This window comes from Rhyacophila brunnea, unplaced genomic scaffold, assembly GCF_057557595.1.
Source record: "Rhyacophila brunnea isolate RB1 unplaced genomic scaffold, BYU_Rbru_1.0 scaffold_23, whole genome shotgun sequence".
NCBI classification, from domain to species: domain Eukaryota; kingdom Metazoa; phylum Arthropoda; class Insecta; order Trichoptera; family Rhyacophilidae; genus Rhyacophila; species Rhyacophila brunnea.
In genome coordinates, this window is record NW_028232893.1 from 7,034,051 (window position 1) to 7,060,745 (window position 26,695).

The following is a 26,695-nucleotide window of genomic DNA, read 5'->3' on the forward strand; positions in this document are numbered from 1 at the left end:
CAAAATGTCGCTACAAAAATGTGACCCATGTAATATGTGTCCAATGTTTTTAATTTTCAGATAATAGGTATACATCCGAATAATATTTAAATAGTTAAATATCCAATCCGTCCCTGACGACGAAGAAGAATTTCTCTAGAGGCGTCTTCTTTCGCGAATCCAGATTATTTACATCCCTGTAAGCCTTGAGATGGTTCTCGGTCGGCCGCACCCGTTGTTCAGTGCCGTGCATTCATCATAATCAGAAGGAATCTTATACTTTGAATATATTTTTTATAATCGTGACTTTTTAATTAAATTTATAATTTTTCTTCTTTTCTGACTGTCTTCGACTACCTGAGATAATCTATCATATGAATTTACCGCGCGTGCAATATTTTCGTGGATAGATAAAAACGAAACAATTATCATTCTTTATATATTCTAAAGATGTGGAAACTTCTTCCAGATATTTTTTTTATGTGTTTCCTATAAAAATAGCTGAAGGCAATTTCAGTTTGACCTGAGTGCCTCTGTTTTGTCCAAACAAAATATCTACATGGTCTCTTTATTTTCAGAGTTCGGATGAAAATTAGTAGTCCATCGCATCTATTTTATACAGAATACTGGTATCAGCCGCTATCGGCAGCTATAGAGGGTAGTTTTTCATATTTTTGTATCGAAGTATTAGCACCATGGCCCCCACAAGGGGGTGACTGACAGGGCTCTAGCCTAGGGGCCCGGGCTCAGGAAGGGCCCGGCGTGACGAGTCGACCGATAAGTGAGATAAAAACAGACCACAAATTTGCTCTAATAGTAAAAAAAGGCGCTATATTAGTTCAATAATTGTTAAAAATTAAAATATTTGATTGTACGATGCAATTTTTAACTGTGTGCCGATACTCAACAATTCCATAACTCAAATGGATGTACATATTAAAAATACAAAAATTCGCTAAAATACACCAAAATTTTACCGCGTACACCTTGGAAAACGCTACTGTAGCGCGTCACACTGCATTTACCTTTAGCGATAAGTAGGGGGGCCGCCAAACATCTTAGCCTGGGGGCCCGCCAAACATCTTAGCCTGGGGGCCCGCTTCAGGATGTGGGGGCCATGATTAGCACTTATTGTTACAATTACAATAACTTAGTTGTAATTGTTACAATGAACGAATATCGAATGTCGCATAAAATCATTTCAAATTGAAACTAGTGAAAGTGACGACATTCGTTCCTGCCCCACTGATGCTTTGGGATATTTTTTTATATATTTTTTAATCTCCCTTCGGTATATTGTTTGCGGCGCACAATTTGAATACCACTACCCTAGGCCAGGGGTCGGCAGTTTGTCAAGTGAGAAGAGCCAAATTGTCAAGGAAACAGGATAACAAAGGCATCAGAGAGCCGCATATATATATATTATACATATGTAGGTATATGGATTTTTTGGGGGAAAAAGTTCAAGATTTTTTATTAAATGATTGTAAATTTTCATCCGCTATTCTGGTTCTAAGTTTATTTTTTGTTTGGTTCATAGATGAGAATGTTTGTTCGTATATATATGTAGAGCCACATATTGTGAGAATACCAAAAGCTAGTTTTTTTAACGCGTCATATGTTTCAGACAAGCTATTCCATGCATCCAAATATTATTGTTTCTATTTTAGGCAGTTGTTTTATTTATAGCTGTCCACTTGTGCTGAGAAATCAAATTGGATTAGAGTAGAGTAAAGAATGGTAGAGTATGCTGTACGAGTCTTTGTTTGTTTTGTTCGGCGGCTCTATCTCATAAACTCATAAGTTAAAAGGCTGCTTAAGATGGGGTGAAATTTGAGTTTATGTCTAAAGAGCCGCAAACGTCTATGCAAAGAGCCGCATGTAACTCGCGACCCGCTTTTGCCGATCCCTGCCCTAGGCTATCCAGCCCTGCTAGGTCTATTAATTCTATACACAAGGCTGCTTTCGGTCCGCTACAGCAGCTCAATAGGGTAGGAAAGTATCGAATTATTAACACTTGTTTTACCAATTACAATAATGTAGTTATAATTGTTACAATAAGTACCTACTATGTTATGTTTTAACAGTACCTCTCGTGGCTGTGATAAATTTTAGACCGAGATAGACAGTTTTGACAGTTCAGATGGCTAACTTATTGTAATTTTTACAATAAGTGTTAATAATTCGATACTTTCCTATCCTATTTAGCTGCCGTAGCTTATGTATAGAATTCACCCGCTGGTATTACCATCGTAGATCCAGTAGCTACTTGCCTCAAATAGATTTTGAAAATGTTTTTGTTCACCGCGATAAAAAAAATGGGTCTAGGCACGCCACTGACAGTTTGCACCTTGTGGGAACCAAGCCAGTGAAGGAAAATAGTAAAACAAAACCAAACGCCCTATTGGCGCATCTTTGATTGGCCAATGCGATAAGATTGATATACGCAAATGAATTTTATATATTTATATATATATATGTAATTAACTAATCTAATACAATTTAAAAGTAGATTTTTTTTATTAAACCTGGGAAACTGTTAATTCAGCATTGGACTACCCCAAACCAGCGTTGCCAACTTGACTTTTTTGAATAGACATCTAGCTTGAGTCTGGTATATGGCGTTAAATGTAACATTTTTAAATATCGCAAATCAGTGACGTCCCGTGGGGGTAGGCAGATTGAGCGTCGCTTGGGGCGGCAGTTACTCGAAGGGCGGCAAATCCAAGAAAATCATTTGGAATATATAGAAATAGCTACCTAAACTTAGTAATAATGAAAATATTATCTTTCCATTAAAAAAAATCATCTCACTGGTTTTATCGGTTTCGCGATATCTTGTTTAATTTCTTTGCCCTTCGACGTCCTTGGTGATCAGAAGCGACACGTGCAGATTTGCGAACAATTATTAGTCTGATATTTTGTTAGTAATGTATCCATACAACACATTTCTTAGGATATTGGACTCATGAAAGGATGATAAAAATACTGTATAAAAAATGAGGTGGCTTTTTGGCGCTGCCTAGGGTCGGCATTTTATCTAGGGACGTCACTGTCGCAAATAGCTTAAAAGTTTTCATAAAAAGCTAGATTATTACATAAGACTTTTTTAAAAATTAACATGATTGAATTTAACCAGTGGGTGTTTTTTTTATAAATTTAATAACTTTGAAATGAAACAAATTTTTTAATTTATTATTTATTGATCGAATGCATAATGGTGTATACTCTATACTGCAGTGTTTCTCAACCGGTGGTCCGCGAATTTTCGGCCTCCAATTCGGCAGTCCGTATTCTTTATGCTGGCGTGCGGTCCCCCCCCCCCCCCCGCTTCAGAATCTTAACACTGCATTCCCTCTCGTTCCCTCCCATTGAAAACTTGTAACAGTCAAACGCGATGACACAATGCTTTCTATTGCGAGCGACGTGACGTGAACGCCAGCATAAAGAATACGGACCATGGCCCCCACATTCTGAAGCGGGCCCCAGGCTAGGATGTTTGTCGGGCCCCCCTACCTATCACTAAGGGTAAAGGCAGTGTGACGCGCTAAATTAGCGTTTTCCATGGTGTACGCGGTAAAATTAAGGTGTATTTTTAGCGATTTTTTGTATTTTCCCATCCATTTGAATTATGGAGTTGTTGAGTATCGGCACACAGTTAAAAATTGCATTGTACAATCAAATATTTTAATTATTAATAATTATTGAAGCAATATTGCGCCGCAAGCGACTTTTTTTACTATTAGAGAAAATTTGTGGTCTGTGTTTATCTCACTAATCTGGTCGACTCGTCACACCGGGCCCTTCCTGAGCCCGGGCCCTTAGGCTAGAGCCCTGTCAGCCCCCCCGTTATGGGGGCCATGATACGGACTCTGCCTATGTTAAAAATTCCAATAAAATCTTCAATATCTGCACCTGCAAGTGTTTGTGCACTGTGTTTTTGTTCTTAAAATAGATTAATGGTTTTACGTAACGAAATCAACCGCTATCAGACGTTATTATATAATATCATCATCATGAGGGCCGCGACAACCCGGTGTGGGTCCTGGCTTCCTCCAACAGCTCCCTCCACCTGTCCCTATCCAGTGTGGCCGCTTTCCAATTCGGTACCCCCAGAATACGGTAGTAACTGGCAGCTCCATCCAACCAGCGAATCTTTGGCCTGCCTCTTCTTCTACACCCTATTGGATTGCTGGACATCACTCTCTTTGCCGGTTGATTGTCATTCATACGGTGCACATGACCTAGCCATCGCAGTCTCCCAATCTTGATTGATTGAACTGCGCTGCAATCTTCGTACAGCCCGTAGAGCTCAGCATTATATCTTCTCCTCCAATTGGTGCCGTCTCTGATCAGTCCATATATACGGAGGAGAATTTTTCTTTCAAATATGTTCAGGGCTCGTTCATTTCGCAGAGATAATGTCCAGGTTTCCGATGCGTATGTGAGCACTGGTTTTACAAGTGTCTTGTAAAGAGTGCTTTTAGTTCGGCGAGATACGAGTAGTATGCGGAGACGTTATTAAACGTTACTATATAAATAATATATTTTATTTTCTTCGTTTAACGGTCCGCAAAAAGTTTCTCCTATTTTCAGTGGTACGCGGGTGTAAAAGTTTGAGAAACGTTTATAAGAAAGTATATCAGTGATTATTAAAAAAAGCCATTTATTAGCTAAAAGTTGTCGCAATAAAGTATGGCTCCTTTAGCATAGTGGTATATGTGCGTGGGCGCGATACTTAAGAGATTCAGGTTCGATTCCTGCAGGGCGTCTTACTTTTTTCAAAACGATTGTTTCTATAGGTTATAATCAACGTTCCCTCTAATTTTTCATTTGTGTGTGCGGATCATCAACGCATCTGAGCAGTGTCACTATACTTTCATCAACAATTATTAATGTATGAAACCGAGTCTTAAATAGAGTTCGAGAGTGATTCGTCAAAAAAATCTTTTTTAATGACTGCATTAACGCATTCGACAAATTCGAACGCATAATTTTTACTTAGCCAGCTTTCGGGAATATCTGTGTATTTAGATACATGATTATGAATATCTTGTAAAGAAAGCATAGAAGCATTTTATTTTGACAGCTAATAATGCATTATTAATTAAAACTTTGACTAGATCGCAACCAGATTTTTTGCGCTCAGCAATCACAATCCTATTCTTTCGTTCTTCGGGTGTTTCCGTCATCATTTTCAAAAGTCCACCTCTTTTCAAATTTTTCAATTTCGTAATAGCATCCGGTGTAATTTTTGAAATTCCTTTTTAAAAGATACAGCCTCCATTCAATCCACTTCTTTCCAGACGTGAATTCTTCTTGTATATTTTTTGCGGAGCATTTGATGCATTTGACACATTCATCCGTTTCCGAATGAACAAATATATCATCAATTCTTACTTTTTTCGAATGCATTGAAGATGGCATTTCTGTTTCGATGATTTCAGAGAGCCATTCCAATTTAAATTTATCGCAGGATTTCTTCTTAATGATAGCATTTGAAATATCACATCCACTCCTTTTTGACATTTTTAAGGGATAAGTTTTCTATAATTAATACGTATAAATGTAACTGTGCAAGCAATCGTATTTTTCACTTGAATTGTTTGTTACGTAAACAGAATACACCTTTAGTTATTACTAAAATCTGGCAAAGGAAACTTTCTTTTACAAAATGTTTGTGTGAGGACTGTGCGGGGGAAGAAGACATGTGTGCGGACACATTTTGGTAGGTGTGTGCGCGCACACGCGCAAACCTTACGGGGAGCATTGGTTGTAATATATTTTGTCAGAAGTGTGTTCAAAATTATGTATGTTCAATAATTACAATGTTACATTCTTAAATCTTGTGAATTATTAGTTGAATAAAAAATAATTAATTGAAAATTATCTTGTTTCCACGAAAGCTGTTTTCTGATTCGCATTTTCCCCTTTCATCGCTGCGCTGCCCTCATTACAATGTATTGCCAGCATACCTCCACGGAACATCATTGCCAAAGACCAGCGCCATCTTTAGATTAATAAAGCCTGAGCATATATTTTTGCACAAGCAACGAGTGGTCCACTGTTCAGCTGTCAAAATCAGATCCCAGATTGCTTGACATAGGGTCTAGGACGATTTGGCACCGGGACAACTGGACGCCACGCAATTCGAAAATAAATAGACGTTAGGGACTTATAGGTACTTTTAGAAAATATATTTAATATTATTACATATATTTAAATTATTATATTATGATTTAATAATTGGTGAGAATTTAAATATGCACACGTCAATAATGATTTAATCGTGCATATGTTTAACCCATAGCTTACGGGCCGCACAAAATTGTGTTTTTGCTAATTACTTTTCAAATTAACACGTTAATTACAAAATTAATTAAAAGGGCCCTTAAGCATTGTGTTAAGTTCCAACGAAAAAAGAGTTCTTTATTTTTATATAAAGCCTTAGGCATGGTAATTCTCAATCCGCAATAAAAAACATATTATGATAAGCGTAAAATGAATTGAAACTACTAAGTAGTAGATATAAACTGATTAACCTCGTCTACGTTCTGTATACGTGTCTGCGACAGTGCGGCGTCCAATTGTCCTGGCGTCCAGTTGTCCCATTCCCTTGACATATTGAATCGCCCTTTCTCGTTTCAAATTGAATATAGGTATTAATAAATTATAAATAATATACATTCCTGTTATTCATCAGCTGTCAAAGTCAGACTAGTCCTTCACACAAAAACCGGTGGTAATATCGATTTCCAAAAAATATTTAGTATTGATCAATGCATTACATTTGTAGAAGGTGTGTTAATGCTAGTGTATTCTTTATCATGTAACTTATCTATTCAAATCAAACCATTCCCTGTGTGAACACGTATCCGGAAATTTGTACGTAAACAGTTCACCGCAGGACACTTATTCGTGCGCCGCAGTAAACATGAGTTCGTGTAACATTTAATCAAATGATGAGTTCGTCATTGAACATTTCACCGTGGAGTATATCTGTACGTATGCTAAAACATGTGGCGAATTTTATGAGATGTCTTTACTAGCTTAGGTTAGGTTAGGTTAGGGTTAATCTAATTGGAATAGTACTATTTGCAAACGTTCGCCACATTTTGTAAGATACGTACAAATGTATTCCACGGTGAAATGTTCAACGAAGAACTCGTCATTTGATAAAATGTTATACGAACTCATGTTTCATGTACTGCAGCGCACGAATAAGTAACCCACGATGAACTGCATACGTACAACTTACATGTAACCGTGTGAACACGACAGACGCGTCAGTATGAGCACTCTATAGAACAATGACAGGCAATGACAGGTCATCCATAGACAACAACGGGAAGGCCGGAAAAAGTAAGATCAGTCGTTGTGAATGTATCGGCTTTCTACTTGAGTCGGTAATGCAAAAACAGAACTGGAAAATAATCATATACAGATTAGGGACTCCTCGACAATAATATGTAATGATCTCTGTATAATATTATTATTTATACCAATCACGGTATGACACTATTGATGTTTCCAGTATATTTGAGAGTTGTGCCTTGTTTATTATAGTTATCTTACAATAATTAACTAAGTAGGTAGGTACCATGATATTTTGAAGAACGCAGAATGCTTCCAATTGTATATTTTAATGCCAGATACAGCAGTAGGTACATATTTTTGCGGTGGTTTAGCGGAGATATTTTATCGTAATCTTACGTAAGTCCATCTTATGTCTCCGTGCGAAATATTGCAAGCTAAATAGGTACGAGGCCTTTACGAGGCATTTTATCAGTTACCTACTATCTAGATTATAGACTAAGGATCAAAATTATACGTATTTTGTAAACAGCACGACTAGGAACTGTTTTTAAAGTTCGCAAAATGTTTTACAGAATCTACAAAACGAACAAGGGCCTCAACCAAACGTTTGTTGCAATGAATGCAAAATTAGAATGACATTTGAAAGTGACAGCTGAGGCAGCCATTTTTAATGGCGCGTGACGTCAGATCGCTTACATCACAAAGAGTGTTATACGCTATTCGATGGAAAATCGGTTAAATAGCTTATAAAGAATTTGGGAATCTCATACATACGGCCCTAAATCAATTGCATTTTCTGTCATTTATTCTTATTCTGTTTTGACATCTCATAATAATTGAAGTGAAGTGAGTCATAAAAATATTCAGTATTGCCACCAAATGTATTCAGTGTTGCCATCAAATGGAAAAGTTTACTGACAATACAACCTTTCGTACAGTAGAATAATTATAAAATACATGTGATAAAATAGCTGATAAATTATTTAAAGTTCAAAATAATTATTCATGTATAATTATTAAATTTATATGGTACCGTTCGCACACTTTCAGACACATTTACAATTTCAAAATTTTTAATTATTTATCGGGGAATGAAATTTTATAATACGAACACCATAACACATGAGATGTCACATCCGTGACGTCACTTAACAGTTAATTACGTTTGTACTCATGCATACAAATGTGCAGTATATAGCCTATAAGGTTTTTGGGAATCTCATGCATACGACCCTAGGACCATAGTCATTTTTAATTAGGCAAATACGATTGGACAATAAGATAATAATAATTATTTACCAAAGATCGTTTACCCCTTATATCCGATATGAACATCAAAACAACTTTATCGTAAAATATAAATGAAGCTTTTTCAAAGCTAATGGGCGGACATTATTCACATTTTGTTTTACACGTGTTATTTTCCTTTGCAATAATTATTATTATTAAAAACAAAATAAGAGTCTACGTGCATTCTTATAATCGTGACTTGTATTTCACGCCACTATCAATTTCATTAGACATGCAAATGAACGCAAACAAGCCAATGAAATTAATCATAAATTTCTTATATTATTATTATTAACATAGTGATCAAGTCAAATCAAATCAAATTTATTTATTTTACATATAATGAACATAACAAATTACAAATTCAAAGCGTTCACGACATGACATAAAATAAGTGTTAACAATTTTAAAAATAAAAATCCACAGAGATGTGACTTAATAATACAATAAGTAATAAAATAAGAAACGAAATAAGAAAAGAAATAAAATAAAGCAACAAAAATAAAAGTAGATGGAAGCACACATAATAGTGAACTATCGATAGACCATGTCTCAAAAACTTATAAAACAACGTCCACCTAAATTCACTCTCACGTAAGTGGAATATATCAATATCCGAAGCGATTTCATTATACATGGTTATTGCTCTCCCAATTGGCATCACCAATGGCAGGTTAGTTCTGCACCTTGGGAGAACAAACAACGGATGCCCTCGATTCCTAAGGTAATTATCAGAGACACAACACAAGCCAACACCACCAAGAATGGCAGAGTTCACATTTACGCCGCGTATAATTCTGAAAATATATGTAGCTAAATAAAGATCCCTTCTAAATTTTAAGCTACAGTATGTAAGCATACCTAAGAGAAAGTCAGTTGGATAGAGCCACGGATAATATCCATACAGCCGAAAGTAAAGGAGTCTCAAAAATTTCTTTTGGACTCTCTCCACCATAAGGCCGTACTTCAACTGATACGGGGCCCAAACGATATACCCACTCTCAAGTCTGCCACATCATTATCATAGGTGGGTCAACAACCCAAGGCGTATCCTAGTCTCCTCGAGGAACTTTTTTCATCTCCCTCTATCCTGTGCCACTCGCCAGTGTTCTTCAGGTGTCAGCGCTGAGCGCTCTAACATCTTTGTTGACACCGTTCAACCATCCCGCACGTCGGTTGACTTCCGACGTTCCGGTCTGGTATCCAGGATCGTATCCGGAAACTTGTACGTATGCAGTTCGAAATATATGGCCGTATATTAAAGACCGTCCAACCTCTTTGGGTCGTATAGTACTGGCATAAAATTCATGTCTAAATAAAACACGGTTCTTGTCAGTTTATACTTTACAGGAAGTCAGCAGCAAACAATTTTTGAAAATAGCCGATATACTGGATTATTTGATAGGTTAAGTTAGGTTTTCATTCTTGAATTCATGAATTTTGCCAAAATCAGCTATGAAAATTGAATTAATGTTCATAATGAATCTAATAAAATTGGAGACCGTGTAGTATACGGTCATCTCTTTCCGATAGAAACCTCACGGCGAACTGTGCCCCGGTGAAATGTTTTACGTACAATTTACATGTAACCATCCAGAACTCCCCACCTTAGACTATAGATACATCCTCCCCACGATGGTTGAGCACTGTCCATTCTTGCTACATGTGCCGTCCATCGAAGCTTGTGCAGAATACGTCATTCTTCTCCTTCTAGTATGTGCCCATAATATATCATTGCATCCAGTAACTTTCCTAGAAAAAATGCCGGCCCATTTTATTATACAGTATCTCTTATCACCCTTTCATGACTGCTATATCACGCCCACGGTGGCCGCGCGGCATAAGCGTTGGACTATAAAGCCGTAGGTCCCAGGTTCGAATCCTGGGTCTGGCAAGTACACATATTGTTTTTCAATTTGTGTGTGTCAGGGTATGGACCTAATAGGTTGAGCAAGTGGCTGACATCCATTTCTCGTAAAAAACAAAATCTGTCAATACAAACCTCCACTCTGTGGAGGCCCATATGATCCTATCAGGATCGGACATGGTCAAAAAAAAAAAAAAAAAAATATCTAAGAAGTGTGTTGTATGGATACATTACTAACAACATATTATAATTACCACTTAATCTAATTTTATTTAAATGCCATCTCTGCTTCAATAGACAATATTGCGAGTCCACTGTTTCAGATGCATTTAAAATACACCCGTAACTTCCAAAACTGGTGAGCATGGCCCCCACAAGGAGGGGGGGCTGACAGGGCCCTGGTCTGGGGGCCCGGGCTCAGGAGGGGCCCGGCGAGGCGAGTCGATTAGATAAGTGAGATAAACACACATCACAAATTTGCTTCACTAGTAAAAAAAGTCGCATGCTTCCTTCAATAATATTATTATTTAAAATTACGCAAATGGATGTATTAAAATATACAAAAACACTAAATATACACATAAATTTTACCGCGTCCACCATTTGAAAAATGCTACTGTCGTCACACTGCCTTTATCCTTAGCGATAGGTTGGGGGCCCGTCAAAGATCCTAGCCTGGTTGCCCGCTTCAGGATGTGGAGGCCATGCTCGTGAGTGACTGGCAAGAATATCTTTGGATATTTTTTAAATTAGATAAGTATGTACCTATAATTCAAATATATGTAATTCGCAAATCTGCACGTGTCATTGCTGGTCATCAAGGAAATGACGTCCAAGGACAACGGAAATAAACTAGACATCGCGAACCTGACAAAAAAGGTACAGTTCTGTGTGTATAAATAAATGTGTTGTATGGAAACATTACTAACAAAATAGATATACATCACTAAATCGAACTTAAATTCCCTCTCTACTTCAATATACAACATTGCGAGTCCATGGTTTCAGATAAGTACATTTAAAAATACACCTGACAACTTTCAAAAGTCGTGAATGATTGGAAAAAATATTTGGATACATAAATTACCTAGGTAAGTATTTTTATGTTACCTATACTTAATTCAAATATAATTGGCAAATCTGCACGTGTCATTGCTGGTCATCATTGACGTGACGTCTAATGACAACGGAAGTAAACTAGACATCGCGAACCCGACATCAGATTTTACAGTCATATTAAACTTTTTATGTTAATACGTTTTGTTACCAACCAGTGAGTTGATTTTTTTAATGGAAGGATATTACCGTTATTACTAAGTTTAGGTAGCTATTTCTACATATTATATCTAACGATTATCCTCGATTTTTCGCCCTTTGAATAACTGCCGCCCCAAGCGACGCTCAATCTGCCTACCTCCACGAGACGTCTCTGCTTGCATCTCTCGAATACATAAAGCGCACTAGATACAAATAATTTGGACTATAATAGAATATGTCTTATAATTTATTCCTGTTAAGACATTTGAAAAGCAGCAAGCGGATGAAACATTGTTAAGTTGATAAGCTCCAGAAATATTAAGATCGCTCAGTTGCCTTTCCGATTTTTTTACTCAAGCAATGGCGACCTTTTTTTTTAATTTTCATATGATTACTTACTCGAGTAGGTAGTTCGTATACACAAATTTTACAGGATTTTCAATGAAATAATAATGCCGAAGTGTAGTATTATTGGCTGCCTATCTACTCATCAAGACGGATTGTATTTTTATACGTCCTGAATGTTGGCAAATAAATGTCATACCAGTAGTGTGAAGTTTTCTGCAGATGAACCTGTCACTTGTAGCTAACTTAATCAGTAGACCAGTTGTTCTTTTTTTTACTTCAATGTCATACATCTAGTCTCCATTTGTCAGTAGCGAAGGGTGGAGGTAGGCTGTCAAGATCCGCCATAAATCGTGCACATAAAATCTTTGTTAGTCATGCGTATTTGTTTTTATTGAACTAAAACTACAATGTACAGATAGAGTTGGTTAGTTTATAAAGTCAATTAAAGGGTTTAATAGGCAGGGCAGGGTGCCTCAACCAAACCATAATAGTTTTGGTATATTTTGCGCGATACGACAAAACTATGCACAGTTTTTCAGTCATACTTATTTGTTTTCATAATATTGTTAGTTATTTTTTTTTTAATTAATTAAGCCCTGCCTAAGCCAAACTATAATAAATAAAAAATATTATTCTATCTAAGTATAAAATATCCAAAGTTATGTGTGATTTAATTGCATAATTTTAGATATTTTATAGATAAACGAGTATTTTTTTTACTATTATTTATTATGTTCCTCAGGGTTTAATTGAATTTTAAAAACTAACCAACACCTTCTGTAAATAATTTTAACAGCCTACCTCCACCCTTCGCCACTGCCATTTGTATATAAGAAAGTTTTTCGACATCTCTTTGGTGGTAGAAAATCTTTTTTACTGTATTACCAAAAAAGTGTCAAGTAGTTATACTTTTTGTTTGCGAATAATCGCGGTACTGATTTGGAATCACTAGGGTATGTGCATGCCTTCAAAATATTCTGCTAACGTGTTCACTTTAATATTGATATTTTGCACCTATGGCAGTATTCATTAGTAGGTCAATGACTGCAGTACATTCATTAAAATCATTGCAAGATTAAATCTCATTACTACTGGCTAGAATACAGCGTCCTGTAAAGAAAACCCACGAGTAAAATGATATACTAACGTGCATTTATGAGGATGAAGCATGTTCACAAAATGACCGCGTTTAAAAATAATTGCATTTAAGTGCAAGTTCTCGTTGTGTTTTCTCGCTAATGCAGGATTATGCGCGGTGCGATTGGGCTCATCTCTTATAGGCAGGGGTGCCTCATCATCAATCATCAGCAACGGCGGGTTAACCCAGAGGCACAGCATGTGTCCAATTCAAAAAATGGTTGGCAAGGGCTTGTAGTTTCCGGCTACAAAAACAGAAACTAATCGTCGACAAAAAATGTCCACTGTGTCCACTCTACCAAAAATTGTGACCAATTTTATGTTGCAATGAATTCTTTTATAGGTACCAAAGATTCATTCTCTTCCGATTAGTTTGTCTATTGATATGTTCAATACAAAGCCCTAAAATATTCCATATGAAATATTTTGTTGTGCTCTATATTATGATCTTTTCAATTTAATTGTACCTAGAGTTGGGTATTTCCCGAGAAAATCTCAATCTCGAGATTTGGGATTTCCAGAAAATAATTCTCGAAAATTCTCGACAAATCGGGAAATTTCAAAAAAACTTACCGTATTAGTTGGTAATATTAGAGTTGGGTTTCGGGTATTTCCCGACGGGAATTCTCGAGAATTTCTCGAGATTTTCCAACCCGAATCTCGAAAATCTTTTCTCGGGAGTCAGGATTTCTTTATTATCAAATATTAAATGAAAAAACGATTTTCTATATGAAAAAAGTGGACAGAAAACACAAAACGTTCAAAGACTGATGGGCATTTAACACAATTTTAAGCCAACGTCGACTCAAAATAAGTGCAATTTTTGCAACATCAGGGAAAAGGCTCAAAAGCGTACGCGATTGTCAGAAGCAGCGATTGATAGTCTGTGTTTTTTGAAATTCCATTTTAATAAGTAGTGTTTTGAATTATTTTAGTTTTCCAACTTCTATTTTGTTTGTCTTCTTACATAAATAAAAAAACATACTTTTTTGGAATTTGTCACTGATTTTAGGATTTTTACAGGTTTTTTGATTTTCACGATATCTCGAGAATTCCCTAGAATTCTTTTCTGGAAATCCCGAATCCCGAATCTCGAGAATTAAAAATTTCATCATTTCGGGAAATCCCGAAACTCGAGATTGAGATTTTCTCGGGAAATACCCAACTCTAATTGTACCCAGTATGGTAAGCCAATTCATATTAATTTTGTAATCCCTGGTCTTTTTTATTTAAAAGAATTATTTCCATAATGAATGCAAAACTACAAAATGTTCCCCATTGTTTTAATATATCACCACAATACCTAATATTAAGCATGTATAATTTAACTAATAACTATTTTTCAGAGCGTAATTGCGAATGACAGTACGCCATTTTTATCAAGTTGTATTCTTCATAATAATATTGTCATCGACATCAATGAATAATTTTTTTTTTTATAAATTGGAACTGTGTATTTAAGCTTATTTTTTTGGAATGTAAAATTATAATTATTCGATTTAAGAGGTTAAATTTGTGGCAACCCTGTTAGTAGTGCGTCTTGTTTCTAGCCCTTTGTTTTGCAGGGCGCGCGTCCTTGTAGAATTGTAGATGGACGCATCTTTACCGTCCACCGTCCATGCCACACTATGCAATCAATGATGCATTATTTATACAGTGGTGTACATTTAACTTGCCGTTTGCAGCAAAGGGGGATACGAAAATTTAAATCTCAAGTCAACAAAAAGGAAAAAAAGCTATGTCATGCAGTCATCATAACGTATACATATAATCTTATACTGTCAAAATTGTAAAAGTCTTAGAAATAAAAACGCAAATCATCATTAACGATTATACAATGTATTGAGATATTATGAATTCAATTGGTAAAATTGTATTAGACAATGTACTTGTACTAAGAGTAGGTAGGTATTTATTGATTATTATTTATTATAATTATTATGTATGTAATTATAAATATATTCTATATTCTACAGTATCTTCCCCTTAGACCTTGTCCAGATGGCACGATTTGACTCGTGACTCCTTCCAGGCTCCAGGCCGTCCACATGTAATCGCCGCAAGTCACTTCTCGCGCGCGGTTGATGTACAGGTGACCTCATTGAGCTGTCCACATAGAGCTCTACAGCTCATACAAACTCTTAATGTTCCCCTTTCGCACGCGTATGTGATTATAGGGAGTTCACAATGGTTACCTATACAGCGCTCGAAATGGAAAAGCTTACGAACCGGAGCACTCGACAATTTTTCTGAAGATATTTACATAGTTATGAAATCGTACGTGTATTTTATAAAAATAAGTGTGTCAGATTTTCTATTCTATAGCCTATCTAGCTCAGACGGTCAACATATTTTTTCCACGAGACGGAGCGATAATTTTACAAATTTCACGAGCCAGAACGGCGCTCCGGTGCGTTCCGTTCCATTTCGTGACCTGCCTATACATTGCATTTTAGACGTCATATTAATGTAAGGTTATTTTTTAATACAACACAAACAAAGACCCCTCCAAAACTAGCCATCCGCACCACACTCGCTCTTAATCGAGCGTATCACGGGACCCTGCGTTTGATGTGAAGCATCAGCAGTTGTTTACGCTTGGTATTGTCTCAGAAACAGATACCCATGACTGAGGTCACCACTCTGTCAAGTGAGCTTTGACTGAGTTGACTTAAGTTAGTAAACAGTGCCATGGGAGAGAAAGGCACGGGAACTAACATAAAAGAAAATTAATTTAATTATAGATACTTATACTAATACAAAAAAAGCTACACAATACGGACATACAAAAACTATGTAAAAAGATCTTCACGTCCGCAGTAAGACTTTTTTTTTAATTGGCCTTTGTGGCGACCATGCCGGCCGGCCCGATGGGCCCAACAACTAGTTGGACCGAATTGAATATCATTCTCTTCCATCTCGGAGCATATTCTCGGAAATTCCCAGAAGATGTGGCTTACATCCTGTAGTTCTCCGCCACATGGACATGTTGATCTGGTGACAAGTCAAAGCTCAAATAACTTATTAACGAATCCACCTTGGCCAGTCAAAAACTGACTGGTGTAGTGGGTCAGGAGTTAATTTTGTTCCAATCCCCATTGTACATTAGGGAAAAACAAATACCAATAATATAATTCAGTCCACGCGACCAAATGCAGCGCATTTATGATTCTCTTTTTTAAATGTACTCTTCTTCTTTGTGTGCTATATCCGTTATCAGACGTCGGCGATGAATTTGGCCATTTGGCCCCTGTCCGTCGCTGCTCTGAATAGGAATGGAGTGCTGAGCTCAAACCAGTCCCTGAGGTTTTTGAGCCAGGACGTTCTTCTTCTACCAGGGCCTCGCTTACCGGAGATCTTCCCTTGAATGATGAGATGTAGAAGGCGATACTTCTCGGGATGCCGCATGATGTGGCCAAAGTATGCCAGTTTCCTGGTTTTTATTAGTTTGACTATTTCTTTGGTCTTTTTCATCCTTGACATCACCTCGACATTTGTAACTTTGTCCTTCCAGCTGATACGAAGCATGCGCCTATACACCCACATTTCAAAAGCTTCAAGTTTTTTGAGAATCGTTTCTGTGAGCGTCCAAGCCTCTACTCCATATAAGAGGACCGAGAAGACGTAAATGTACTATCCTATTATAAAAAGTGTTATGCACGCCACTAAATCTTGCAATGGAAAAGCAGGGTAGTAGAACTTTTTACGCTATCTATGCACTGTTTATAAAGGCACGTTCACGATGTCACGTCTGTTCTTATGTTTTATCGCTACTGTACGTGATCTTTGAAATAGAGTCTATCAATTCAGTTGCATATTATTATTTTAAAAAGTCGGCTCATTAATAGTTGCCATAATAGCGCAATTGGTAAAGCTACATCTTCCAAATCGGATGATTGTGGATTCAAGTCCCATTTGGTTGAAATAGTGTTCTAATAGTGAGTGTTCTAATAGAACTCTGGAGTTCTCACAGGTCCGTGCACATAATAATGAAGTTAGATAGGTTTTTCATTATATTATGTAATAAAGACAAATAAAAGAATTTTCTGACTCGTTTCCTTCTGGGTATGCTACCAATGTATTCGCTTTCCACCTGAAGAGTGATTGTTTTTTTAAATCATTTCTTTTTACTTACGCGTGGGATCATTTACAATAAGTATTATTATTATTAGGTTTAATCATCGGGGTCGATCGACTGCTGGATGAAGGCGTCCCCATAGCTCCCTCCACTCTTCTCGGTCCCTACCTCTTTGCTGCCGCGTACATCCACCGAAATTTATGAGTTCGTGCGTCCTTGTGAGCGTTTAGTGCCCCCCTGGGTACCACTGTATAGCGGCATTTGTCCAGCCGTTGTCCGCTCGCCGACCCATATTCCAGCCCATTGCCATTCCATCTACTTAGCGATCTCAATCCGTCGCGTCCTCATGTCTGATTTCTCGCGGTTCATGGTTTTTACGCGTTATACCCAACATGCATTTTTCCATGCCACGTTGCGCTAATCTAAATTTTTGTATTTCTCTAACATTAAGAGTCTATGTTTCACAGACATACATGAGTGTTGGTAGCACACATTGGTTAAGACACAAACACTTAACGGTTAAGACACAATGTAAAGTCACTCTTGAAGATACTATTCAAGCTAAGTTTATTGTCATCTGAACTGCAAAGTCCTGAATATATTCAGGTAACAGCTTTTTGTCTCATTACTGGGAAGCAATACTACCAGGAGGGGATTTTTTTAGAATTATTAATAACTATGTCCTTGCTTTTTCGTACAATGTGATTGTTAGTAATGTTGAACAATCACAAGCACCCAGGCTTTGAGAAAAACACATAAATATTGTGTCCTCACCGGGAATCGAACCCAGAACTCTCGGGTGGAAGGCCAGCGCATTACGCACTGCACCGCGAGAAGAGCCACCCTCGAGGAGGGGTACACTGTTAAAACTTACAATCCATTATAAAAAAAGTTTTATTTTGGCGGGAAAACTCGCCCGCTGTGGATGAGCCACTGGGCATAGATTAACAGGACCCGTTTGTTTATGGATAGCGACGTTTAAATAGGTTATAAATAGCAGGCAGTTGAAGTCAGGAGTGTTTGTGTCTCTGGAAATTGTGGAGGGGCAACACAGAACTCTTCTCAACAGGGAGCCGACATCTTGGAATACAGTATTGACAACTTACGAGACAACATGAAAAGGTAACAATCATAATAATTAACTATTTTTTTATTGCATGTAATTGGTATCTAAGTAGTGTTAACGAGTTGTCGCTGTATCTAGCTATAAATCCATCTAAACCTATTTAATGATAACAATTTGTACCTAGTGAAAGTTATCAGTTGAAGTTAAATCATTGTTCTGAGAATGGGTTTAAAGCTCGAAACAGTTATCAACATAATTATCATCATTAGATTGCAGTGGCGAAGGGTAGAGGTAGGCTGTTAAGATCTGACATAAATAGTGCACGTTAAACTTTGTTAGACATACGTATTATTTGTTTTCGTTGAACTTAAGACTACAATTTACAGATAGTATTGATAAGTTTTTAAATCAATTAAATCCTGCCTAAACCAAACCATAATAGTTTTGGTACACTTTGGGCGATCAGAAAAAATTGTGCACACTTTTTCATTCATACTTATTTATTTTCGTCGATTTACGAATGCATATTACACAATAATATGTTGTTGGTTAATTATTTGTTTAAATCCATTAAGCTCTGCCTAAACCAAACTATAATTGATAAACAATATTATTATATCTATAAAATATCCAAATTTAAATATGATTTAATTGCATAATTTAAGATATTTTATGGATGGGCGAGTATTTTTTGACTATTATCTGTTATGGCTTGGTTTCGCAAGGCTTAATTTAATTTTAAAAACTAACTAACACCATCTGTAAATTTTAGTCTAGTTCAAGAAAACAAATACGTATGACTTACAAAGTTTAGTGTGCACAATTTATGGCGGATCTTATCAGCTTACCACCACTTTTAGCAATTGTTTGATTGGATCTATCCACTGCTGGATGAATGCCTTTCGAATAGGGGTGGTTTTCTTAGTCGACACTCAATAATTCACAATAACATTTGGGGTCCCCATAAAATTTCATTATCCATAAGTAACTGCATTCTAAAAGAACTTCAATAATAAAACTTTGGCTAGCGCCGGACGTCTGTTATGATTAAATAAGTAAAGTCATTTACTTATTGATCAGAAAGCAGATTGCCTCCCGATTGGTGAAATTTGAAGTACATCAATTAAAACGTAGATATAAGAAACAATTCGCAAGGATTATAGAAAGATCGATAGCTTCGATGCGAAAGCATTCACCCGGAAAGGTAAAGACGTGAGTTCGAGTCCCACTCAGTCCAACCTTTTTTCTAAGTTTTTTTTCTAATCTGACGTAGATCAGTGGCGAAGGGTGGACGTAGGCTGTGAAGATCCGACATAAATAGTGCACACTAAGCTCTGCCGGTCAAACTTATGTATTATATTTATTTGTATGTATTGAATTAAGAATACAAATTGCAGATGGAATTGGTTGGTTTTCAAAATTCAATTGAACCCTGCCTAGGTCAGGCCATATCAGTAGACGGTTTAGATCTGACAAAAATAATACACTTTTTAAGTTTTACTAATTTTGTTTTAATTGAACTAAGAATACAAATTACAGATAGTTTTTAAAATTCGATTAAACCCTGCCTACACCAAGCCATAATAGATAAAAAAATATGCTTATATTTATATGTTACTCACTTAGAAAAATGTTATGGATATTTTTTTTCGAAATGTAAACCCCTCGTGGATGTTTTTATCCATTCACAAATAATGCAGCAACCATACCTATTTACATGTGTGATCATTAATCAATATTGTAGAGTTATTGCCGTGCTGAAAATGAAAGTGCAGATCACATGCCAGCAGAAACAAACATCTATTACATCTTCACTGTGATATTGACGAAAATTAATAATATTGTGTGGTTATTTTCTAAAAAATACAAATATTAGTTCAGTATGCACTTTTGATAAGAGTTTGATTTGATCAATTATAATATTAAGATATTGATTTAATTTGAGTCAAATCCTTGGATTCATTTGCTTACTTACTGATTAAAAATCACGATTATTTTCAAAGCGAACTATTTCCTATAATATAAAACGTCATTTTGACTGACAATTTCCTTGCAAGTATGTTCAAAAGAACAAGAGATTTATTCCATTATAATATACATTATTCAACATTCCACGAAGGCAATTATCAGGGAATTAATGGGAACTGAAATATCTAACGGGCAACCGGTCTCGAGTGTGAAAGAATATGGAATAAACTTAAACACGTGCCAAGAATGCGTCATTCTAAGATTATCCTTCGGTCTGAAAACTGCTTTCGGTTTATACACTGACGCTCATTCAATATTGGTACAAGTGTTTTAATTAATCCATACGTATATAAAAAACATTAAAAAGAAAAATATATAAGTATATTATAGACAAAGATAAACTAGGATCCAATCGTATTACATATTATTTAGTTAATGGTTACGTTGATCATTAAAATTTACTTTAATAAGTTATCTCTAACGCAGCAAAAATATTTTTGAATAATTCATAGTATTAATGTATTTTACAACGTTTTTCTTAGCTCGTATTGTTATTTGTCCGGTGGTTCTTTGTCCGGTACAAATCTTGCAATCGATTTTTAACTAACTTCCCGACATTTGAAACTTTTAGAATATATCAGAACACGATGCCAATGCATTTTTTAATACTTTTAGGCCTTTTAGCCATCTTTAAGTAGAATTGAATTCATTTTCAGTTAATTCTGTTTTGTATGAAAAGTTATTTCGACACCATTATTGGTTGCTAGGGGTCTGAGGTCCTAGCAACTAAATTACTAATAAATACGTGCGTTACTATGGAAATCAATATGATTGACATTTCAATATTATTTCTATCAAGTACAAATTTTTTTGATCGTTTAAGCTAATCAAGTCAAGTTTATATGACTCAACAGAAAATTTAAAAACGTTGTATATAAAAAGTTCTTTTTATCTTGTAATTATTTCTGTCTATTCTTAATCGATTCTTCATGACTGAGGATCGTAACCACCTTGAAATTCTCCCATCTTTTGAGATATATAATAATATGTCCAAAAAACTGTAGAATGCGTCTCAGACATAATATTGTCGGAGTTGTTCCTTTATATATAGTCTCTGGATGATTGACTGGTTCGTCCAGTGTTCTGTTCAAAAAATATGAAGCATTCGACGCCGACACCACATTTACAAGACAACAAAAATTGTATTGGAAATTGGTCCATGACTCGATACCGTACAAAAATATGGAGAGCACCAATGTTTGCACAGGCATAATTTTCGTTGGGTTGGCACCAAGAACTCAAACATAATGCTTCAAATACACTCTATGACGATCGTTCATATATATGTCGAAAAACCCGTTTCTTATGTTGGCGTCCTGTGTCACAGGGTGTCACAGAGTGTAAATACGATGTCATAGCTGTCATACAATATGCATGTATAAATGTCGGAATGGCATAGATTTGATCATAGACACTAAAACGCTCTTAGCATATATGTGCCCGATCGTCATATAGTCTATTTGAACCTTAACGGGAAGTGGATTGTCTTCTGGACGAGTTTGAAAGAATGAATAATAATTCACAACTGTGGAGAAATATGTGATAAACCCAATGCTAACACGTATTAAAACACATGTTATATTTTGTTATAGTACGTCTGTAACATAATATTAAACTCATTAAGGGGGGACATGCTCGTCGAAGGTCAAAATTGAGTTTTTATTGTATTTTCAAACCATGATCCTGGACACTCCTTAAACGTTGTAGATAATCTATTTATATAATTTTGAAGCCTTATTATCCTTTATAGTTATTTTAAACATTTGATGACTGCATAAAGTATTTTTGTTACATAAAATAGTATTCTTTTAAACCTCTCGCTCTAATGTTTTAGAATATAGTCATATTTCGGTACATAACTGTGCAGTGGTGTTAAGATTTTTTACTTTTATTAATTTTTAAACGCATTTATGAAACCATTAGTATAATTTATTACGAGATAATTTTTGTAAAATATTCACGATAAAAAAATATATTGATAATCTATGTGATCCCAAATTTGACAAGAATTAGGCATTTTATTATTCAAAAAATCGGCAAGATTAACACATTTGAAGATGATTCTAAAGATACTTATTATAAGCTATGTCTTTGACCATTCAAGTGTGATAAACATTCTTATGAATAATGATTGCTTTATAATAATTATTGACCTAAGAATAAGGTAGTATTTTTTTGAAATACGCCATTTCTTTTGTCATTCCCCAGTAGTTAAGCTACAACATACGGCCGTAGCCATAAATTGACAAACTATAATTGAAGTAGGGAGTAAAATGATTTTAACGCGCGTGTTTGAACATGTACCGTTTAAAAAAAATAGAAAAAAAATTCGGTTAGGTACATGTTCAAACACGCGCGTTAACATAATTTTACTCCCTACTTTAATTATAGTTTGTCAATTTATGGCTACGGCCGTATGTTGTAGCTTAACTACTGGGGAATGCCAAAAAAATTGCGTATTTCAAAAAAACACTACCTTATTCTTAGGTCAATAATTATTATAAAGCAATCATTATTCATAAGATGTTTATCACACTTGAATGGTTAAAAATATAGCTTATAATAAGTATCTTTAAAATCATCTTCAAATGTGTTAATCTTGCCGATTTTTTGAATAATAAAATGCCTAATTCTTGTCAAATTTGGGATCACAGAGATTATCAATATAATTTTTTATCGTGAATATTTTACAAAAATTATCTCGTAATAAATTATACTAATGGTTTTATAAATGCGTTTAAAAATTAATAAATGTAAAAAAATTTAACACCACTGCACAGTTATGTACCGAAATATGACTATATTCTAAAACATTAGAGCGAGAGGTTTAAAAGAATACTATTTTATGTAACAAAAATACTTTATGCAGTCATCAAATGTTTAAAATAACTATAAAGGATAATAAGGCTTCAAAATTATATAAATAGATTATCTACAACGTTTAAGGAGTGTCTAGTATCATGGTTTGAAAATACAATAAAAACTCAATTTTGACCTTCGACGAGCATGTCCCCCCTTAAAGTTTGTCACGAAAATGAAATGCGCATTCAATATTTTTGTAATATTTGACGACAATCGGCGAACTTTGTATTTCTTGCGAACTATGGTCTGATCGTCTTTCAATAATAAGCCGAAACTGGCTTCAAAGCCTTAGTCCGTGACTGGATTTTGATTTTGTTTCTAATTCATTAATTTGGTCTGTGATCCTGAGGGAAGAGGAGTTCAAGTCGGTTCAACCAGGCATGGTCCCCACAAGGAGGGGGCTGATAGGGCTCTAGCCTGGTGGGCCCGGCGTGGTGGGTCGACTAGCTAAGTGAGATTAACATGCACCACAAATTTACTCTAATAGCAAAAAAAGTCGCCTGCGTCGCTACTTTCCTTCGTGGCCATTAAATATAGGTATGGTGTTGCAATTTGACGTCATATGAAGATTTATACTTAAATGATAATACCCGTGTAGAGTATTGGAAATAATTCTGTAGAGCAACACACTGCCCTTAGCCCTACCAAAAATCCTGGCCTGGGGGCCCGCTTCATGATGTGGGGGCCATGCAATCAGGTTCATGTACATAATTCAGTCAAAGCACACTTGAATGCATGGTGACTATGGGGTAACTGCTTTTGAGACATTCCAAGTTATAAAAAAATATTCAGGTGATACACACGACCAAGCATGTCACGGGGGAGGTGGAGTTCGGTGAGGCCAGGCGCGTACACAAGAGGGGGGGGGGGGTTGAATAGAATATCACTTCTTCTTCGACAGGACCCATGATTGAAGATCATGACCCGGATGATTTATAAACGGAACTCATGAATTGGCATAACTAGCTGAGACATCCAATGTTTGCTTTAATATTCCGACATAGGATATCTAAAAGACAAGACAGAGCGGACAACACAAACGGACACTAACCATCCTAACTCCTAACAATTATGACCGTTAAGCCACGCGCATTCGATAATCACTCGTGGATGTGACAGGTCGTAATAATTCGTAGTTATAGCTGTAGTGTTTGTAGACCATAGCTAAATTCAAAGTAAGTACGTAAACGAAAAAGAGCGTAGTAGGCGGGGTAAATAGACTTCCGTCCATAGAGGTATTAAATAAAAAGAGGGGCAAGGAATCGGCTTTCTCATACAACTGAATGAAGCAGGCCAACAATAACTGACAACTTAGGTACGAGAAATAGCGACGCGATAAAAAAAATGCAGGGCATCAAGGAGGATTTACTTTGGCCTTTCATCATTATAACGTACCCATATAATAATGTTAACGTGGAAGTTTCGCCGCAACTTGATTACCAACCTGTCTCACCATACTTTTATATAACCTGCCGCCCCTAGCTTCCGACCTACTAGATTTTGTCAACCCTGCCCTTTCCGTTATCTTAAAAATCATAAATGAATTGGATATTTTTTGAAGTTATAGTTCTTTTGGCGCGTTTGAGAAATCAGATCAGAGTGTATTTTTGGCGTGACATGTAACACATAATGCACTCGATTTGGATTCGAACCACCGATTGTTCGGTTATCAGCCGAACGCACTACCTTTACGCCACGATATGGTACTGCAATCGTGACGATTATACAGTATAATATTATAGTTTAGAATTGTTCCGTTGCCTAGGCAGCGAATTTATGATACAGTATATTATAGTTTAGAATTGTTTCGTTGCCTAGGCAGCGAATTTATTATTTTCGGCCATTTGCAATTCCTTACGTAAACAAACGATTAAACATCAGAGTGACAGTTGATACTTTAAAAATAAAAACAACGAGAAACCATTATATAATTTAGTAATATAAGTTAAAGTGTATAGAACTAAACTAACGGCGTTCCAATAAGCGGTCCTTTTTCTTGAGTGTACAATTTAACAATAATGAATCTAGTTTATCACAAGTTTTGTTACTATTTTGTTACGCCAAAGAAGTAACGCTAAACTCTAACTCGCGTACATAAGTAGGTACACACACCGTTTTTTTTTTTTTAAATGGTCCTCCCCTCCATACAATGGGGGTGGGGCCATTAACATCAATGGTCCAATTAATCCAGATGAATGAGTTACTAAACTTTGCTATACAATTTAAACGGTTTTTGTTTTATTTATTTTTCAGAATACTAGCAGTGATCGTCTTACTGCAGGGCTACCAAACGACCCAATCGGCTGGCTTAGCAACAAACGAAGACAATAGCGGAATAACATACGTTCAAATAAAGCCCCTAATAAACAGAAGTCTACAAACAAATTACCAAGAAGCTCCAAAAACATCCAGAATAGAAAATATACCATTACAAATTAGAGGAGTACAAATGCACCCGTTTTCTACGACAAAACCACAAGACGTCAAAATACTTCCGGTAATCGACATAGTAAGAACTCCAAGAAGCGACGAAAAGGTCATTGTAAAAGATTCACCAGCGATAATCGTGGACATAACTCAAACACCAGAAGTTTCTGAAGATACATCTGACCAAAACCACGAAAGCGAAGATAGATTCGACACGAGCGAAGCAATATTACCAGAATTAGAACCCATTGATTCAAAAATCAGTGACACAGAAGAAAACGATCTTTACAATAAAGCTGGACAATTCTTCATGAAAAATGGCGTCGTAACGTCAGGACAATTTGGTAAACCAAGGTTTTTCTCCTTGAAGAAGTACTACGGAGGCAACTTTGACACTGTGGAGCCAGGGTATAGGAAATATCTGGAGACGAGACGGTTCAGGTCGAGGTGTAGATGTGAAAGGATCTGGAATTGTCCAAAATTACAGATTTCAGTGCCGCGATGTCCCGCTGAATATTTCTTGTGCTGTTTTTAACACCACACATAGAATTAGTTGTCGAGTTTTAAGAAGACTTTATAAACAGTGCCGAGACGCTACTGTTTATTTTTAAAGTGTGAATTGATGTAAAACAGTGTTTTTTAATTATTATTACACATGTTTTTGATTACATTATATAATCCAAGTTTAAATATCGACAATGTTTCAAGATGTAAACATTTTATTTAAATCAGTGATGCCTATCCAGTGTTTCTCTTGCCAGATCTAGCATTTTTCGATAGATGTCTAGCTTGCAAAAAATGCATCTGGCTTGTGGCGTTTTTACTAGCGTTTTATGGTGCCTCCATCAGCTTTAAATGTATTGAAAAAACGCTAGATATTTAGTTTATTTATTTTCATGCGCATCAAATTTCTGACTTATGCAGGTAGATCCGTCCCTATTTTAGTGAGAAATAAAACACGATGAAACAATTTCATGCATTATTTAATGTTTTTGTATATTATTCCAAATCTCCGCGTATATAAAATAATAATTTATCA

The 26,695-nt window shown here is 36.0% G+C and overlaps 1 protein-coding gene across 1 annotated transcript; it reads left to right on the top strand.

The window, feature by feature from the left end:
* Positions 1 to 18,285: 18,285 nt before the first annotated feature.
* On the top strand, positions 18,286 to 26,620 carry LOC147069398 (uncharacterized). Its single transcript, XM_085950644.1, has 2 exons — positions 18,286 to 18,395; positions 25,483 to 26,620. Exons 1-2 carry the CDS (start codon positions 18,388 to 18,390, stop codon positions 26,189 to 26,191), a joined length of 717 nt encoding a protein of 238 aa, XP_085806770.1. The 5' UTR covers positions 18,286 to 18,387; the 3' UTR covers positions 26,192 to 26,620.
* Positions 26,621 to 26,695: the final 75 nt, after the last annotated feature.